Source organism: Oryzias latipes, chromosome 17 (genome assembly GCF_002234675.1).
Source record: "Oryzias latipes chromosome 17, ASM223467v1".
Taxonomy (NCBI): Eukaryota; Metazoa; Chordata; class Actinopteri; order Beloniformes; family Adrianichthyidae; genus Oryzias; species Oryzias latipes.
In genome coordinates, this window is record NC_019875.2 from 17,812,689 (window position 1) to 17,832,619 (window position 19,931).

General features: G+C 43.5%; 3 protein-coding genes across 4 annotated transcripts; 2 read left to right on the forward strand and 1 right to left on the reverse strand.

Annotated features, from left to right (window-relative positions):
• Nucleotides 1–723: 723 nt before the first annotated feature.
• Nucleotides 724–9,521, reverse strand: prmt5 (protein arginine methyltransferase 5). Of its 2 annotated transcripts, NM_001122927.1 has the most exon segments (16): nucleotides 724–876; nucleotides 961–1,025; nucleotides 1,209–1,319; nucleotides 1,393–1,596; nucleotides 1,747–1,922; nucleotides 2,000–2,122; nucleotides 2,241–2,299; nucleotides 4,972–5,049; nucleotides 5,146–5,307; nucleotides 5,392–5,555; nucleotides 5,633–5,682; nucleotides 5,763–5,875; nucleotides 5,945–6,079; nucleotides 6,207–6,292; nucleotides 8,907–9,025; nucleotides 9,328–9,434. In NM_001122927.1, coding segments are annotated over 16 exon segments (1,896 nt in total). In that variant the 5' UTR covers nucleotides 9,426–9,434.
• A 201-nt stretch (nucleotides 9,522–9,722) lies between these two features.
• Nucleotides 9,723–11,118, forward strand: LOC101163691 (proteasome subunit beta type-11). Its single transcript, XM_004079114.4, has one exon. The coding sequence runs from the start codon at nucleotides 10,080–10,082 to the stop codon at nucleotides 11,088–11,090; it is 1,011 nt and encodes a 336-aa protein (XP_004079162.2). The 5' UTR covers nucleotides 9,723–10,079; the 3' UTR covers nucleotides 11,091–11,118.
• Nucleotides 11,119–11,193: 75 nt separating this feature from the next.
• On the forward strand, nucleotides 11,194–18,757 carry LOC111949049 (proteasome subunit beta type-5-like). Its single transcript, XM_023965085.1, has 3 exons — nucleotides 11,194–11,506; nucleotides 14,932–15,238; nucleotides 18,147–18,757. Exons 1-3 carry the CDS (start codon nucleotides 11,282–11,284, stop codon nucleotides 18,428–18,430), a joined length of 816 nt encoding a protein of 271 aa, XP_023820853.1. The 5' UTR covers nucleotides 11,194–11,281; the 3' UTR covers nucleotides 18,431–18,757.
• Nucleotides 18,758–19,931: the final 1,174 nt, after the last annotated feature.

A 19,931-nucleotide genomic window follows, 5' to 3' on the forward strand; every position in this document is an offset into this window, starting at 1 on the left:
TTGTGCACTCAGATGTCAGTAAACATTGTTTCTGTCTGGGTTAAAGGATTGTCTTATGCTCCATTAGCTGCATTGGGTGTGCATTTTTAGGAACCTCGTTGACTTTTCTGGTATTTGGCATTGAAATCATACGCAAACTCTGATGAACACAGAGACTGGTTTGTCCCAACTATTTGACCATCTTCAGCTAGGTCAAGGGTCGGTAAAATCACAACACGGCAAAATAGTGACAGCCGGAGCTGAATCTTTTTCTTTTTCCACGCTTTGTGTTTCTGTACAGGTCATGGATCACATACACACTTAACAAACGGAGTTTATTGGAACAGTTCAAACATACGTAAACAAAATATGAACAGCCGTGACTCAGGACAACCTTCATCTGACCTACTCGTTGATAGAAGGGCGTACTTTCATGGAATGTGTGTTGGATAAGGCAAAGGTTCAGCTAGAGTTTAACTTTTGTGTTTGTGATGGGGGTTCTACACTGTGTGTGTGTGTGGGGGGGGGGGGGGGGGGGTTGTTGGGCCTTTTCTGAATAAGACACTCGTACAGCAACCAAAGAGTGTGTTCAGATGACCACACACACACACAAAAACAAGAATGGCCGACTCAGCCAGTCAGATTCCTTTGCATATTCAAAAGGCTCCAAGTCCAAACATCCTCTACGTATATGAGGGTGCAGACTGGCCAGATTTGAACCAGCACCTTACAGGCTCATCGTCTTCACAGGCCGATGGTGTAGGAGCGTCCTGCCGGGTTATGGATGGCAGAGCAGGTCGGCTCGGTCACGGCCCACTCGTACCAAACCTTCTTCCCGTTGTTACAGCGCCAAAACCGCACTGCGATTTCGTCATCCCGTGCAATGGAGATCGGTTGCTGAAGGAGGGAAAATAGGCCGATTAAAGCCAATACAAGCAAATAAATCATCTCAAATGTTGACACTTGGGAATGCCGACTTACCTTGAGAGGGAACAGAATGGGGAACCAGGAGAACATTCCAGGGGAATGTGTCTCAGGTTTTATGCCTAAAATAAACATATACAGTTATTAACGGAAAAGATTTGCCTAAAGAAATTCTCCAAAATACAATTTTGAGCGTAATTGTCTTTATACATGTCCTCCATCATCAGAAAAATGTCACAAGAACATAAAAAACACATTTTTCACCAGAGTGGGTCTTTTATTTTCACATCACCTGGTTAACTTACTAAGTGTGACATCTTTGTAGAGCGTTGTTTCAAAATAGCCGGCGAAGCCATGGAGCACCGAGTTACATCCCACTGAGAACCTGAGGCACTGATATCGATTATTGTTCATGTCTGAAAAAGAGCAACGCCAGGTCAGCACCACCGGAACACTTTCACCGATAGACGATTGAGGATTTGTCTCCACCTTTTTTGGGGTGAGTGAAGGTGAAGCACGGTTTGGGGTCAGCTAGCTCGTGGAAGTTATGAAGGCGGACGACGTACGGCGTCTCAAAGTGGCACTCCGGGCTCTTGTCCCGTTCCCGGCACCCTCGGACTTCGTTGTAAAGCTTGGAGGAGGACAGAGGAGCCAGAAAAGACGTGTAGGAGCAGGGAATGCTGACTCCATCGTCTAAAACCGACAAGAACAAGAAAATGATACGAGACTCAATGAAGCGTGGAAGGTAATGGAGAGAAAAAAATGCTCATTTTATAGCTTGCTGTAGCCAAACAACCGAAATCAAACGTTTCCACTGTATCACTATTTTGAGCAAAATGGTACCTTTGAGAAAGTGCTGCGCTCCATCTAAACACTCTGGGGACAGCTCATTGTCTCCAAATGATCCCAGCAGCTCGCTGACGATGATATCGGCTTTTTCTGGGGCTTCCCACTCTCGCATGTCAGACGACACCACGGTCACGCGGTCGCCCCACTCCTCAAAGCGCCAGTTTTCTAACCTGCGTTAAAGCAAAAACACATTTAAGGCTTCGCTTCCCTTCCACGGCTCGGAAACATCGTCCAGATTTAGACCCACGTGATCACGGCGTTTGGGTTTTTTTCCACGGCATACACCTTCAACTTCCTGTCGGCCTGGCTGGCGGCACGCAGGGACGCGTTGACCAGAGGACCCCTGCCTGCTCCCAACACCATCAGCACTCTGCACGTAAAACACAATGGTTACACTGTCACACCACAAGAGCTTCTTCATGGTTTGCTTGGAGACATTCAGAGGTGAACCAGCCTCAGCAGGAGATCAACGTCACACATATACTCACTGAACATTAGTGTCTTTCTGCTCCTCTGGTACTCTGTCCAACAAACATTTATACACCGCCTGTAGAGAAAAAGCGCAGTCAGAAAACATTCCAAAAACACATATCTATCTATATTCATTCAAATATAACATTTGATGGGTTTGCAGGGATAAAAAATCTGTCCAACTGCCCTCACATAACTGAAAACTGATGAAAGGATGCAGCAAGAGATGATTTTACAGAAAGATTAAGAATTTGACGCTGAAATCTGTGAACAGTGGTGCTAAACTTAAGAAGCAACTGTGGCTTAGCTTAAGTTTGATGCTGCAGTGTTCAACTTTATTTATATAGCCCAATATTAAAACAATAGTCATCTCAATGGGCTTCATACTTCATACTTCCAAGAATATTTCACCAAAAGTTAAGAAAAACAAACCCTTCCATTTACAACAACCACACTCTGAAGACCCAATCTGATGAAAATGTTGTTCTTTGGTGTTATTGTGTCATTTGTCTGATGGAGGATATGTATTGAGAAAATTAAGCATACAATTGAATTTCTGCATTTTTCTTTATTCAAATCGAGGAGAATAAGGAAAAGACGACAAAAATGCAGTTGAATCCCCCCCAAAAAAAGAGCGTGTTTGTGGCGTTTGGTGGGCCACAAGCAACGGGGAAGGGAAAGGGGGTGGGGTTGCTCCACACCAGTGGTCCTACCCACAACTCAGGCAAACGTCTAATGAACTACTGCCGCTAGCTTCAGAGGCAACATGTTGCACTAATGAATGCTAAATCATAACTTTCACAATGATGCTTTTATATGACACAGGATTAGCAAAATGTCGTTTTTGACAAGAGAAGTAAAAATATATACATATTCATGTAAAAACTGGCATAAGAAAAAGAGCGTTTAAAGTCAAACTCAATCAAACACGGGTTGGGAACATGTTAAACCTCCATCTTTGTTTGTTTTGACTAAATAGTTCGCCTACCGCCCCAACAGATCAGCAGAAGATGCGGTGGCACTGGCACTTCACTCCACCCTGCAACATCAGGACACCAAGAACACGTACGCCCGGATTCTGTTCCTGGACTACAGCTCTGCCTTCAACACCATCAGGCCCCTGAAGCTGACTGATAAACTCGCAGATCTGGGAATACCAACACCCACCAGAAACTGGATCCTTGACTTTCTCACTGACCGACCACAGGTGGTGAGGATGGGAAAGCAGGTCTCTGCTGAGCTGACAGTTAGCACTGGTACACCACAGGGGTGCTGCCTCAGTCCAAAGCTCTTCTCACTTTACACCCACGACTGCACCTCCCCCGACTCCAACAACATCATCATTAAGTATGCAGACGACACAACCGTCCTCGGCCTCATCAGAGGAGGGGACGAGTCTGCATACAGAGACCTTGTGCACAGGATCACCATCTACGGAGAGGACAACGACCTTGTTCTCAACGTAGAGAAAACAAAAGAGATAATCGTGGACTACAGAAGGAAAGCACCGCCACATCAACCGCTCATCATCAACGGGACTGTGGTGGAGCGGACCGACTGCCACCGGTTCCTTGGTCTGCAGATCACAAACAGCCTCAGCTGGGAAAGAAACACTGCTGCCACAGTGAAGAAAGCCCAGCAGAGGCTGTACTTCATCAGGCTGCTGAAGAAGGCCGGTCTCAAGCGCCGGACCCTCACCCAAGCCTACAGGGGGCTTGTGGAAAGCATCCTCACAAGCGGACTAACAGCCTGGTTCGGTAACACCACCTTAAAAGAGAAGAAGATGCTGCAGAGGGTCATTAATACAGCTGGAAAAATCATAGGTTGCAACCTTCCATCCATGGACACCATCTACAAACAGCGCTGCAGGAGGAGAGTGACTAAGATCATCAGAGACAGACACCACCCTGCTCATGGACTGATCCAATGCGTGGACTCAGGCCACAACCTCAGGCGTCGCAGGCCTGAAAGCATCCACGCACACACCACACGCTTCCACGACAGCTTCTTCCCAGCTGCAATCAGAATGCTGGCTAAGGACATCAGAGAGAGAAGACTGGACTAAAATACTAAGTGCAATAAACAATAATATGTGCAATAATTCTATGTGCAATAATGCTTCTGTACAGATTGGGTCTCTGCAATATCCATTATCATATTTTACTGATATTTATATTTTTATACACCATGTAAATTTGTTGTCTAATTTTGACTTTTAACTTTATTCTATTTATTTTTATTTTCTTTATTATTTCTTCTTCAAATTTTTCTTTTGTCCTTTTTTAACTTATCCTGACATGAGAGATGCCAAAGAAAAATTCCGATGTACCGCATGTGCAAACGGCAATAAAACTTGAATCTTGAAATGCAAAAACTTCGGTCTTCCTGTAATTTATCCATCAAATTTGTTTTGCTTTTTTGTTCTTTTTGTCACACATGACGTTTAAACTGACGTCTTAATGGCTAAAGATGCTATTCCAGTGATGAGGGCCATCTCGGAGGGCTAATGGACGAGTGTCTGCCCTGAGACTGGAATCAGATCCATTATCAGGTCATCCCGGAGACGACCCACTCTCAGACATTCAGAGTCCAGCGGGATAAATGACCAAAATGGGTCCAAAGTTCAGCGATGGCTGCTGGCCGCCACTAATAATTAAAAACACTACTGGGAACACTTTAAAAAAGACATCAAATGATGATCGGGGTGGGACTTTTAAGTCCTAATATTGCTGCTTTTGAGGACCTTACCTGTTGGTACTGAGAGTATTTGATGGGATCCTTCTCAAACACTTCATAAGTCTGAGATTCCAAATTGTCCATGAGGGGCTAAACAGCAGAAGTACAGATCTCACTTATTAATAATCATAATTTCCACACACACAAAAAAAAAAAGATGCGACCCTAATCCTAGTGCTTCCTCACCTGTAGAGGTGACTGCAAGTAGTCTTCATAGCCTTTGGCGAAGAGCTCATAGGCGTTGGGGGCTGGCCTGTTCTGGTTGAGGTATTCAAGGTATTGCAGGTAGGACCTAAAGTCCTTCTCAGTGTGCCGACTGGTGCCTGTGAAGATAAACTGGGCCTCCAGCTGAAAGGAAGTATTTTTGGTTAAACAGAATGGATTAAAACCATCGATAAATGTCTGAAACAAATGGGTGTAAAGAAGAAGTACCTTGAAAAGGCGAAAGATTACTCTTTGGTGGGCTTTTGACAACACGGGAAATCCCTTTTTGTTGGTCAGGAAGAGGCTTGTAGGAAGTATGGCAGCTTTGATTGGCTCCCCCATCCATTTATCGATCACTGCGTCTGAGGGCATGTCTGCACCGATATCAATAGCTAAAAAAAACAAACAAACGTGAAGTAACGGAATTCCGACTGGTCCAAAGCTACCACAACATGGTTTGCTCCCTCACCGAGGCAGATCCTCTTATTGTAGTCACAAAGAGTTCGAAATGTGTTCCACCTGAACAGAAACAAAACAAGAAAAAAGGATTTGAAATTTGACCTGAGAGAGGTGGAGGAAGCAGATGCACAGAAACTCACCAGTTCCACGTCTTCTCATCAACACTCGTCTCATCAGGACAAGAAAAGGGTTCGTTCTCAATCAGGTCTTCTCTCGTGTCTTCTGCCGCCATCAGTGGAACACGTATCCAGAACTGAAGGAGAAAGACGCGGTTGAGTGACGCTTTGGTAACCTACGGAGCAAAGGCCATCCCGTGTCTTACATTTGAGGTGTGGTGTCCCGTGTGGATGTGGCTCAGCAGCAGGCGGGCCAGATTGGCATTGTGAGGGCCCGTCAGAGGGATCATGAAGACAGGGAGACCCAGGTATGCTGAGAAGTTCAGCTCTTGTGTCAGAGCCTGTGGAAAATTATAACAAAATAAACCTCCTAACCCCACAAGAGCTGGCAGTCCTCACAAGAGTTCGCCGATGCCTGAATGGAAATAAAGACCCGTTTCAAATGGTTCAAACTTGAAAAGAACTTGCCTCCTCTGAGTTCCGGCGCTCGGTCTCGATTTCTGAGTCTGCACAGATCCATGGAGAAAGCTTCCCAACAATGAGAGTACCCCAATCTGTAAGAAATATCAATCAGTATTCAGATTTTCTGTTGAACAGACAGTAAAATTTACATAGATCACTTCCGTTTGAGTGTTTTATTTTTTTTTAATGCTTGACTGTTGCCGCCTTGCTTTGAAAGGCAAATCGCGATCAAGCTTTATTTTTAAATGGCACTTTTCCTATAAAAACAAAAACACAAAGTGCTTTACATTAAAATAAAACATAAAAACAAGCATGAATATTAAAATAGAGCCCCCTCCCCTTTCACACCTTCCTGATGGGGATAGGCGATGTCAGCAGTAGGAGAGGCTAATATTTGGGACGTTCCTTTTCTGTGAATAGCTGCATAACCAGCCAAATGCAGCATCACAGGCGGGGACCAGCATCACCACATATCCTATGGCGTCCAGATGACCCCAACCTTAAGGCCCGTACACACCGGGACGAATATTCGCCAGGCGTTATTCGCCAGCGTTATTCGCCACGTTTTTTGTGTTCACACCCAGGCGATTTTCGCTGACGATGAGCCGAGTGAACCTGCAATTTCATTCCCTGACATTAGATGGCGCTTAATGTAAACAGAAATACTCCTGTACACAAGGTGGCGCTGCGCAACTTTACGCTTCTTAAAGTCGCTTTTCACTCAGAAGAAGAGAGCAAGTATTTACGCACTTGTCAGAATAATACAAAGAAAACATGAATATTTCAAGCACCAGTTGCTCCAACTGGTGCTTGGTTCGGGGATATTTTAAAATGTCCGTCATTATTTCGTTGTGGCAGTGTAGACGCTACTTGGCGTCTATCTTCTTCGCTGGCATGTGTGCTCAGAAAGGCAGTTTAATGTTTGAGCGCCCCCAAGTTGTGTTTTACTGTAACTTCAGAAGCTCCAGACACGTGTGCAAAAGCGCCATTCTCATTGGTCGTGTAGTTTTCGACGCGGCGCGTCAAACCAAAAAAACGAACCCGAGGCGTTTTTTAAAAAGTGACGCTTTGACGTGTGGCGGTTTTTCGCGTCGGTGTGCACACTCACATTGGTGCCCTTTGTTTAGTCACGAGGCGTTAAACGTCGGCGAAAATCGCGGGCGAAATTCGTCCCGGTGTGAACAGGCCTTTACATTGACGTGTTGTCCCAAAAATTGAGGTGATGTCAGCCCGCATCCTTTTCTTGGTGAAAACTTAACTCTTACATTAAAACACAACTCTGATGAAAATCGTGTTTTTAACTTGTTCTTGTAGCATGTTCTCACGATGGAGGACATATATTTTAAATATTAAACTTAAAATTGCATTTTTTTGAGTATTTCTTTATTCAAATTGTTGTGAATCAGGATCCCACAAAAAAAGCAGTTAGAAAAAGCTTGGAGCAGTAACATGGAAGCTACAATGGGCGTGCCACAAGCTCCCTGCTCTGCTCCATTCTGATGATTCCACTTGCAGACAAACAGATCCACGTACGTCTTTGTTTCCCTTGTCTGACCTGGCGTCTGGTTCAAAACTGTACGGCTGGACAGCTCCAATAATGCTCGCCATTTTTACTGCAGCTTTAATGTAAGCTAGCAAGAGAGAGTGTTAACAGAAGGGTGACGGGAAGTGGGGGCGGCCTCACTCCACTCCAACGGTACTACCCGCAATTCAGAGACAAATTTCTAATGAACTACTGCTGCAATGCAGAAACTACATCCTAGAAAGCGATAATTATTCTGGCTAAAAACGGCATTGTCATAATTAAAAGACCACTGGGAACGCTTTTACAATAGCTAAAAAAAGATGATCAGAGTGGGACTTTAAAGTTTTTAAACTTTTACAATTTCTAAGATGATAGATGTGACACACATTCTTGTTATTTTAAAGAAAAAGATTCCTCCACCTTTGAGTGACAGTTGTCCCAATCTTTATTTCTCTCTTTTGGGCATGTTTCACCTCTAGCTTGAAGCCAAATGGCTCCTGCGTTTAATTAACTTGTGGCTTCAAAACAGACTGCAACACTTTTTTTGTATAGGCCGATGTCATTCGCACGTATTTAGGTGTGATCGAGCACAAAAACTGATGGAAATTCATGTTGGCCACACATAATACACATGGCCAAATTACACATTGCTTAACATATTTTAACCCTGTCTTAATTACAAGCGAGTATAGTGACTTGTTTGTTTTTTTATCTCCATCTTTCCTTGTAAATTTACAAAGCTGCACATTAATAATTTAATGTGCAGCTTTGCTTTTACACCTAACATTTCTGTTAACCTGGAATTACAAAGGTCTCCATGATCTCTGGTCATTAAGGTTTACCACGACCACCCTGTTAGCTTTCCCAGACATATCCTAGCTACTGATTAGCTGGAGAGGGGACATTCTAACATCACCTGGTCCAGGTAATCAGCTGCAAAGTGGGGATCATGAAGGTCTTTAGGACCAGGGTTGGAGACCATAACTGCTGCAAACCACAAAACTACATTCCTGACTTTTTTTAGTTTTTATTTTAAACTCTTTAATATTTAAAATGATCTCAGAGATTGTTCATATACCCACCCAGCCCACACACGTGACAATGGAAACGGGCCTTGTTCTGAACACACGTTGTTCATAAGTAACACCCTGAGATGTAGATGACTTATTAAAAACACTTACCTCTTCCACACAGCAGCAGATCGGAGCGGGTCTGTGCACCGGGCCGAGATTTAGCTGGCTCCAACTCAAACTCCCTTGCGAATCTCGGATGGAATAAAGGCATGCAAAGGAAATCGAACCTGCACACACAGATCATAAGGGAAAACACTAGTATGAACAATGCGGTTACGATACTATACAAAGGAGAAACAAACGCGTCTTATATACGTGTTAAATTAAAAAAAACGAGATATGCCAATAACAAAACCAAAGGAACACTTTAGTTTAACACTTGAATCCAAAAGCAGAGCATCCTTTCATTCTGCACGTGTTGATACCTTGCCGGCTAGCTTAGCCTTAGTCATGCTAACAAGCAAGCACGCTAGTTTTCCTCATTTGATCCAAACACTTTTTTTATAAGACACAAAAATGCCAACTTCACCCAAGTTTCGCGACCGCGGCTAACGTGGCAGCTATCTCCGGAACACAGTTCATATCTCTCCCGCAGGACACCCTGCTGCCTGTACTGGCGGACGCCATGACTTCTGTCGACTGATTGAGAAGACTCTTCTTTCTGAGGCTTAAGGAAACTGGTGCCATCTTGGATCCACGAAGATCATCGTTCTGAATGCATAGTTACGCATGAAAGAACCAAAATGGCGCCGCCAGGACGTTAGTTGCATTAAACAAAATATCGCGAGACTCGTTATGGAAGAAATTAAATGAAAAAAACATGTTAACAGTAATAAATTGATGGTAGATATTTAAAAAAATAAAATAAAAATAAAAGAAGATTAAAAGCTAATGGGGTGAAATATTTACAAGCATCATCAGAGCACATTTAAAAGATGTATGATTAGCAGAAAACGGCTTCGCAGCAGATCAAATTAACAGCTACAGGTTACAGGATCACTTTCAGTGACTCCAACTCTGTCTGGGCAGGTGGCAGCTTTATGCAAGCTGTCACAGCTGCAGGAGGTATAAAAGGGGTAAATGCACCCAATGCTGAGAAGATCAACAGGCACAAGGTTGTGATCCCTGCCCTGCCCCGGCTGTGTTTAGGTCGATTTAGCATATTTTTTTAAATTCCATGCAAGCTTTTCAATCTGTGTAGAGAAATAATCGATCTTACTTTATAATTGAAAGGAAGACTAATAATTTTAAGGTCAGAATTGAGCATCTTACTCAATATTTATGGCTTTGGAAGATATTTGCAATTTTAAAGACAAGCCCACGCATAAGACTTTTCCTTTTTATGCTTCGGAAGATACAAGTGTCTCTGTTTTTACTGAATCTTTAAACTTTAAATGGAGAGGGGAGATGACATCTAAAAAAGCCTCTGATGTTCCACTGGAGTTTCATGTACCATCTTTGTTCAAGAGGCCTTCCAGCCGAGCGAGCCATTCAGTGTCGGTGCGCAGGCCTTTTCCTCTTTCGCATGGAACGACAACTCTGGGTTTTATCTTCCAAGGTGGGGTGATTGCAGCTGCAGACACACGTGCCAGTGCTGGGGGACTTGTGGCTTGTCCAGCTGTTCACAAGATAACCCCTATTCACTCCCATTTGGTGGTCACCTCCTCGGGCAGCGGTGCAGACTGCATGCTGTGGGAGCGCATCCTCACTAGAGAAATCAGACTCTATCAACTGCGGCACAAGCGTCGCCTCTCAATACGTGGGACTGCCAAACTCCTTTCATTAATGCTGCACCCTTTTAAAGGCACTGATGTATGTGTGGCTCTCACCCTGTGTGGCTGGGATAAGGCGGAAAGTACCAAGAACTTGGAAGAAACCTTAGGTGTGACTGACGATTGCTCGCCATCTGTTTGTAAAGACGTTCCTTCAAAAACAAATCTGCTGTGCTTTAGTGGCCCAAAGCTTATTTACGTGTGCAGCGATGGAGCCAGACTGCAGGGAGACATCTTCTCTGTGGGATCAGGTTCACCTTATGCCTACGGAGTCTTGGATAGGAGTCTGAGTTGGAGTTTGAATAAAGAAGAAGCAATCTTGTTGGCAAGAGAAGCGGTATTCAGGGCCACTCACAGGGATGCTTACTCGGGAAACAATGTGGACCTTTTCCATGTCACAGCCGAGGGGTGGAGACAGAGACAAAGGGAAGACCTGAAGGAAGAATATTACAGAGACATGGAAAAGAGAGGCAAGAAAATGGATGTAAAAACTAAAAAAGCTGCCAAAATAATGCAATGAAACCACATTTTTTCTTTGTATAAATTTGTCAATTTTGACATCATAAAGTTTGATTGGGATGCTGTTTAGTCGTTTGTTTTAACTGCAAGTTATCCTCCACGGCCACAGGGGGCGCTGTGTAGGAACAGCTCCCATGTTTATTAAAATGTTCCACACAGCGGAAGCTGCTTGTTCATCTGATTGTCTCCAAGATGGCTCTAGCTAGTGTATTGAGCAGTGAATGTGCGGATTTTTCATTGGATTTTCGTCAGCCGTTTGGTTTTAACTGTGGACCGGGACAGAGCGGAGCGGACTGCGATGCTGCACCGGGGGACAGTGTCAGTTTTTCCGTTAAAAATCCGATGCTGGCCGGAGACGATGATGGCGTTGAGAGGAAAATAGAGTTTCTCCATGGAACCACCACGTTAGCTTTTAAAGTAAGTTAACTGGTCTATTTTCATGAGCATTTTTGGATGTAGACCCTAAAGGAGGAAATTTATTATCAACACTGAACATTTTTAAAACGCTTAAGCCTAAATTAAAATAATTTCAAAACGTTTTCCAAATCCGCGCTTGAAAGTTAGCATGCTAGTGCGGCTACAAACTGCTTTATCATGACTTATTTTACAGATACATGAGTATTTATTTCAGAATTAAAAGTTGTTTTTGTGTGGTTGTTGCTTTTATATGTATATTTTTCATATATACACAATAAATGGATACAAATTGAAATTTTGGAGAACAACTATGTGATTTCAATTGGTCGTCATGCCTTTCCGAAAACAGTCTCTGCTTATAAAACTTTACTAACAGTTTAAGGATTATTGGGTTTTTCAAACTTGTTTACCCACCTTTTTTGGAAGAGTAGGTCAAAATGGTGTTTTATTTTTAAATGCCATGTTTTTAGTCGTTTTTTGGTCCTAAATTATATAGGAGCTGAAACAAATATAGTGGCTAAAAATTAAATGTAGAAAATTAAGAAATATCATAATTTTTTGTGAAAATCTGTTTGGGTCAACGCGTAATTTTTCCCATAAACATAAGGAATTAAATTAGCGTTCTTGGTATTTTAGAAACGTACAATTTGTCTTGTTTTTTTAATAGAAAACAATTCTGCCAGGAGCAACAAATATGTCTGTAAATTAGTGATTTTAAAAAAGTGGTTACCTTGTGGTTTGGTGTGGTTTTAAAATCACGCATGTTAAGTAATGTATCGTTGTGAAAGAACGTAAAGCTAATTTGACATTGTGTTACTATTTGAGATGAAAGTTGCACAGTAAAAGATCCAAAGTGTGAAACACAAGAGCTTTCTTGATTTCAAGCTAGTCATGGATGCTAACATTCAGAATCAGTGGTGTATGGATCTGTAACATGCATTAAACTTTCCTTCCACTTTCGGCTTCTCCCATCAGGGGTCGCCACAGCGAACAAGTCGCATGGTAAATTTGGCAATGTTTTACGCCGGATGCCCTTCCTGACGCAACCCTCTCTAACCGGGCTTGGAACCGGCAGAGGTAGAGAAGGGAACAGGGAGCAGCCTGGAGTCGAACCCGGGTTTCACGGACGGAAGGCGCCGCAAACCAGCACGAGCTAAACTGGCTCTGTAACATGCATTAAACTATATATATATATATATATATATATATATATATATATATATATATATAGTTTTTGCATCTACACTTATGTAGCCCATTTCAATAATCATGTCTTGACTTTAGTTTCTCGACTTTATTCAAATGTTCTGCCCTATGATGGTCTGGATTCCAGGTAACATAACAGGTAGGATTGTAACGATTTGTCTCAACTAATGTTGATTCATATTATAATTTGTGTTCACCAATCTGATTCATAGTCGTATTGATTCATTTCGAACGATCGGATTCACTGACCTGAAACTGTTACTAAAGTGTTTATTAAATATGCATACAAACAAGTAAACAAGAATTAATGATAAATTCATTCACATTTTAGTTTCATAAAGTTCAGCCCACTGTTGTTTTTCCACATTAAAAAAGTACAAAGGGAACGTTGCTAGAAACATTACTGTATGGTCAAATGTCTTTGTAAAATGCAGTGTTTCCACTCACTGGACTGGCTTGATCTTTTTCTGTCATGTGTGCTGTCCACTGTGATGGCTGACTGAAGCTACGTTTCTATGTTGCACATCATAATGCATACGTTGCTTTAGGCCTGTACAATAAAACGCTATTTTTGGCGATATGAAGCGGTGCAATATGCATATCCAAAAAGTCTGCAAAAATTGCGATAATGGTTACCTTAAATGTGTTAAAACAATCTTATGGCAGCTTGAAGTATTTGATGAATCAAATAAATCCCTTTATGCATTTGACCAATCAGATTGATTCCTTATGTTAAATGTTTGCCTCCTATGTGGACACGGATCAATTGGAGCGTAGTTTAAGTTACGTTGACTCTCATTTAAATCAAACTGTTGCATTGAAATGGAATTGATGTTTTTTTTGGGTTGTTTTGCTCTTTGTTCATATGTCACAAGTGATATCGTCATCTCAGTATTGATCAGTACTATCAGTACTATATGTCTTCAACTTCATGTCTGTAGCAACTGTGAGCATCGTAGGACATGACTCTTGCCTTCAGTGATTGTTACCCATAACTCTCGACAATAACTTAATGCCCATCAGTTTGGTTGCATGGAAACAAAGCACTTCAGAGGACATTTCTTTCAGCAAAACAAAAGCATAAATTGGCATATTTAATTGTTCTTTTTTCTTCAGGTCTAAAATAGCTGTGACTTCACAAGGTTGGAACAGTTTGAAAGTGAGGGTGATGCACTGCTGCAGTCAGTTATTGCATCAGCCAAACTAAATGTTTGCTCAGCCAAAAAATAAAAAAAAACTGAGCTGAAGAAGTGCACAAAAACACAACAAAGCATCTGAACAAGTATTTTTAGAGCATTAAAGATGTGTTTTGTGGTACTGTTAAGGCTCAGGGATGGAAAATGTGCACACGTGTGGTTCATTCACATCCTCCCAGACGGACCTGGTCCCATTTAAAAGAAAAAAATTATATATTATTCCCACAATACTGTGTCGACACAGAGGGTTTTTTTTTGTTGTTTTTTCCTGCAAATTGTGGATAAGAAATTCCAAAGATAAACATGTTTTGCATTGGTTTAAGCTTTTTTTTCTGTATTACAATAATAGTATTGTCATTTTTTTGGTGCTAAAGGGAAAAATACTTCCATTTATCCAGCAGTTTTTCTCTGTTGGAGCTGAGCTTCGTAGCTGAGTTCCTGCTCTCTGAACCCGTGCATGCAGAGAAGCTGCAGGGAGTCTGCAGACATGCATGCTGTTCCATTTCTGCTGTAATTTCGTTATCGATTGATCTGTAATGTAGGTGCAATTCACACCTGGGGAGTATGAAGAAAAATGGCAACAGCACCACAGTCATAGCTGGGGCTCCGGTGTTAGCAGCACACCAATAAAGAGCAGCAGGAGAAAAGTCAGAATGTATTCCCTTTGGTGTAGTGGAGCAGTAATGAATGGCATAGACGTGTGGGTTAGAGAAGTTCTCCTCAGACAGGCTGCAGACATGAGCCTTGGTCGTATCAGTCAACACAGATGCTCTCAGGCTCATGTGCTTTCTATATGTGTTTAATTTTTTTTTTACTTCATTTGTAAATACACTGGAATTTGTATTTACTTTCCTTCATTTCCTGTTGTTTTTGTGCAGAAATCTGTGGAGATTAAGGTTGAAAAAAAGCTCCTTTGAGCTGCAGTGCAAATTGTTTTCCCCCTGATCTGTTTATCAGTTCTGTTGAATTGTTTTCCTCTTCTCCGTAATCGGTTTCTCTAACGTGGTCCTTCCCCACTCTTAGTTCGAGCATGGAGTCATTGTTGCCGTTGACTCCCGGGCGACGGCGGGCTCCTACATCGCCTCGCAGACAGTGAAGAAGGTGATCGAGATCAATCCGTACCTGTTGGGCACCATGGCCGGAGGAGCAGCTGACTGCAGCTTCTGGGAGCGCCTGCTGGCCCGCCAGTGTCGCATCTACGAGCTTCGCAACAAGGAGCGCATCTCGGTGGCGGCTGCCTCTAAGCTGCTTGCCAACATGGTGTACCAGTACAAGGGCATGGGGCTCAGCATGGGAACCATGGTGTGCGGCTGGGACAAAAGAGGCCCAGGTAAATGCATTTGCAGCATTCTAAAGCTATTATTAGAAAAGTCCAATTTATCTCTTTTGAATTATTACAATTATTTAGAAGTTGATGTTTCTAGCTTTCAAAAAGTAAATATAAAAAAAAGCACAGGTCAGTTATCATTTTAGTTTAAGATTTAGTGCTTTACTAAATCAAACACAAAGTGATTCTGACGGGAATCACCCCATGAAATATAATCCCTATTATGTGTAGACTGTCATATTAGACTGTTAATCCCTTGTTACACAGCAGCTTTGTGTTGACGACAAATTTGTAAAATTGTGTGGTTCAGATGTTGTGGTATGGGTAGAAAATCTGCACTGTGGATTATTATTCATGTGCTGTTTATGTATTTTTTGTGCAACACAATAAGATGAGATGTTCTTTGAAGCATGGAGAAGAAGAAGAAAAAGCTGCAGTTCTACAAAGTAACCACCAGATGGGACCCCTGCTCCGTTTTTGCTCTGCAGAGGCTTTAACCTGCGTTACACACAGCAGCAGCGTTTGGGCCATACATCATGAGAGGTGTGCTTGAAAAGGAAGCCACAATGACACCGTAATGGGAAATCGATGCAGCTGGAACTGTGGGCCAGCCAAAGTGTGGCTGGATGATAGACGTTGGGTCTCAGCCCAGGACAATTGGGTCACATGCATAATTCCTGTTTGTCCTCTGAGATCGATGCCAGCTTTGTCTGGAAAGGCAGCGAAGTCCGCGAGAACGGCGGCGGCTTGCTGCCGGGCCATCGAACGCACAAGACGCGTTGAATCCGAGGCAATCAATCGGTGAAGTAACGATCTCTGCATGAGTTCGATAGGTGTGTAAGCTTTTCCATGGCTCTCAATATGCCAGTGATTGAACGGAGAGATAAATATCATGTAAATAAACTCAATCACGATTAGTCGGAACCTCATTAGCTCGCTACAATCACATCAAGAGCACTTATTCCCTGGATGAAGTGTCTTAAGTTGCACGCAGAATCCATTGGATAAAAGGAACCAATGTAATTTAATAAGGTTCTGGTATGACACTGTTGATGTTCAGTGGTTGATGGCAGGAGAGATGCTTCCGGTTCAGATGTGTGGTTACACAGGCAATGACAAATGTGCCGCAATGACGAAAGGAGTTTGTAATGAGGTCGTCTGTAATTAAACACAACTCACCCTCATTAGGAGAAAAGCAGAGTAACATATGACACGACGCAGACCCATGTGGCAGCTGATTTTATAGCTAATCCCTAGAGGTAGATGTAATTACTTTTTCACCCCGGTTTTCTCCAACCGCCGCTCCGTCCCCCACCTCCTCTCGAGCCAGTTGTGAATTCTAGCGGGGAGGACAGATGACAGACACTGACCCATTTGATGCCAGCCAGCCGTGCATAGCAGCGTGCCTCTCACCTTTTGTCTAAATGCTGTTATTCCAGCCAGCTGCACAGGCTGCTGTTTAAAAATGGGCTCCTTAAGCACCTGTCAGCTGATTGATGAAGTGGAAGGAGCCGCCGTTGGCCTTCACCACACGCCGCTCCGCCGTCAGGACAGCGCTTGTAAATTTTCCTCCTTTTTATTTTTTCCTGTTTGCTGAAAACGCATGAATGCCATGGACGGGGGGGGTCAAATGACGCATTAGGATCTACAAAAGCCCCAGGTGTGTCTGAAAAGAGTGGGTGTGTTTTTTTGCTCTGCTTCTATACTTGGACCTCTCAAATAGTCCTCAACCACCTCCATCATCCGTGCAGTTCAACACGAGCGGCTGCCTTTACAACTCCCTCTGTTGTGTTTTTAACGAGTCCCTTAGTTTCGAAGAGGGACAGGCAGGTCTTGGAATGGCAAATTACCCCCCCTTGCATTGGCAGGCAGTGGATGATTATCGTGGCATGCTAACGACAGGCTTGGGAGGCTGCAATTTGCCAGCTGATGCCAACGGAAAATGCTTTTTTTTGTTGTTTTAGGAAAGAAAGTGTCTCTCTATCCTTAATAGATTGTCACTAGTTAAAGTGAGAATGTGAAAGCATTACATTTTTGGTGTGGAAATTGAGTGAACGTTAGGATATTTGGCCGTTCTGCATGCTGGGGCTCCTGTATTCCTGTGCGAGGATCATTTTCACAGGTTTTGCTTTGTGAAAGCTTCTCAGAAAAACATGCTTTTTCACAGGCTGTCGTTTGAGCATCCGCAGGCTGCTGGTGGGCGAGCTCGCCGGCTGCTGCCTCCCCGTCACTCTGGACTCGGACCCAGCGAGTGTGTCACGGCGCTGAACGAAATGTTGCGCCGTGGAGCGAACTGTCCCTCACGTAACCATCAGAGCGGTTTGTAGGTCTGCGTTGGTCATTGTATGACGTGCTTGACACGGGGTGAGCTCACGGCTTCACGCGTGCGAGAGCGTAAAGGCGGTGACGGCACGTAGAAGACTGTTGCGATTTCTTCAGGATGTGAGCACACTCTTGCGGGTTTTTTTCTGTCCTTCCTGGTGAGGTGTGAGCCACAGTTATTTGGACAGCTCAGGTTGTGGGTCGATAGTTAATTTTTGGCCTGTTTACAGGGATCAATAAGATCCAGAGAAGGGCCTCTGGGCGGACAGTGTGGTGGGCGGCGCATCGTCAGCAGGTTCCGCGGCTGGCTTGGTTTTACTTGAAGAGGATGCAGCTGTTTATATCTGCCAGCCTTACTTTATTTGGAGAGGTTGCAGCTGTTCTTGTTTTTCCTCCGGAGGAGATGCTGTTCGTGTGAAAGATTATGTGGATTTTGTTTGTGGGAAAGTAGCGCACCGTCTCGGCTTTTTTTACCCCCTCATACCTGAATAAGTTTAAGAAAGGAAAAAAAAAAGTGCAGCTTTTCTTTTGCACCCTCCTCTCCTCCCTTCCCACCTTTCTGACCTCCCCGTTTGTCGTCTCCCCTCAGGGCTGTATTATGTGGACTCGGAGGGGAACCGGGTGTGTGGCGACCTCTTTGCGGTTGGCTCGGGCTCCATGTACGCCTACGGTGTGATGGACAGCGGCCTCCGGCAAGATCTGACCGTGGATGAAGCCTGCGAACTGGGCCGCCGCGCAATCTACCAGGCGACGTTCCGAGACGCTTACAGCGGAGGGCAGGTCAACCTGTACCACGTCCACAGCGGCGGTTGGACCAGGATCTCCCAGGAAGACGTCCTCATGCTGCACCAGAAGTACAAGGATCAGGCGTAGTTGACATGGGGGTGGAGGGATAAAGAAGCAGAGGGCGGTGTTGTCTGATAGCCGATGTTTAACATGTAAGGAAGGTTGACGGAATAAAAAAGGACTCTACTTCCAGTTGCATCACTTTGGTTACTTGTTCCTATAAGCTGTTTTAGATTTGAGCTCCACCCACTTTACTAAGTGTGGTTTCATGCTCTGCAGGATGGGAGGGGGCAGATGAGTCAAACATGCTCTAATACAATGTGGGAGTAGTGCTTGACCTACATACATTTCATTGAGACTGTATTTGAAAATTTAAATCTTTTCCTCAATAAAGCCTGTGACCTTCTTTTCCAAGGTGTCTTTTTTTTTTTTCTTCAAAGATGGGAATTATTCATTGTTTGAGTTTTAAAATGCAATTTGAAATGACACTACACACAATAAGTTAGGGATGTTATTGACATGAGCGCTTTTCCTATTTTGTCTTAATTTTAATGAAATGCTTTCCCCTTTATGATACTAAAAACAAAAGAGGGGAAACACCATTTTCATTAGATATTGATTACCTCAAAATTATACATTAATAAATATAGTCCCAAATAAAATGTTAATAGCAGGCGTTTCCACCATCTGCTGCAATGACAACTTGACAGACATCTCCTGCTCCCCATTAGCCTCATGATGATGTTCTGAAGCAATGCGTTCCACTCTTCCTCAGTTCTGCCAGGTCACTTAGGGGTGGGGTCTGATCCTCCAGTCTTTGCTACAGCTGGTCCCAGATGTGCTCCATGGTGTTCAGGTCAGGGGTCATTGCTGGTCAAACCACTTCCTAAGTTTCAGCTGAGACAATTGTGGCACGATGTGGTGGAGAATCATCGACTACGAACAGAAATTTGGATGATAAGGGGTGATATGACGTCCCTGAGGTAAGACCGTGCAGTGATCAGGTCATCTACAATAACAAAATAGGCTTTGTGCTGACTGCTGATGGCAGTCCAGACTGTTGCACCTCCTCCACCTGAAACCCTGTTGACCTTGTATTGACCTTCTCCATCAATTGATGACCGTCAATTCTGCGCAAGGTAGCCTGACACTCATCAATAAACATAATAGGCCATTGCTGCACTGTCCAGGTTGCATGGTCTTGCACCCACTGCAGTAGAGTCACCTGCAACGTTCGTCTTAGCATTCAAGTCAAAGCGGTAGAGTCGGTTGGAAACCCTATCACCCCTCATCTCTGGTAAATGGCATCTGCAAAGGGAGTTCTGAGTGCACAGGTCCTTATGTACTGGTCATGGTTGCGGTCTGTCAAAAACTGTCTGTCTTGATGCAAATCGGCTGATGACACTTTGAGACACAAAGTCTGAAATCCACCCCCCACCAACCTACAGGACACTCACGGGCAGGTGGCGGTGCTCGTCAATTAAGTGATGTTCATGAATGATAAACTTGGACTGACTTACTGGCAAAATCAGCTTTTTATAGCCCGACAATGTTGACATTTATGGCACATTGACTGCCACAAATCTTT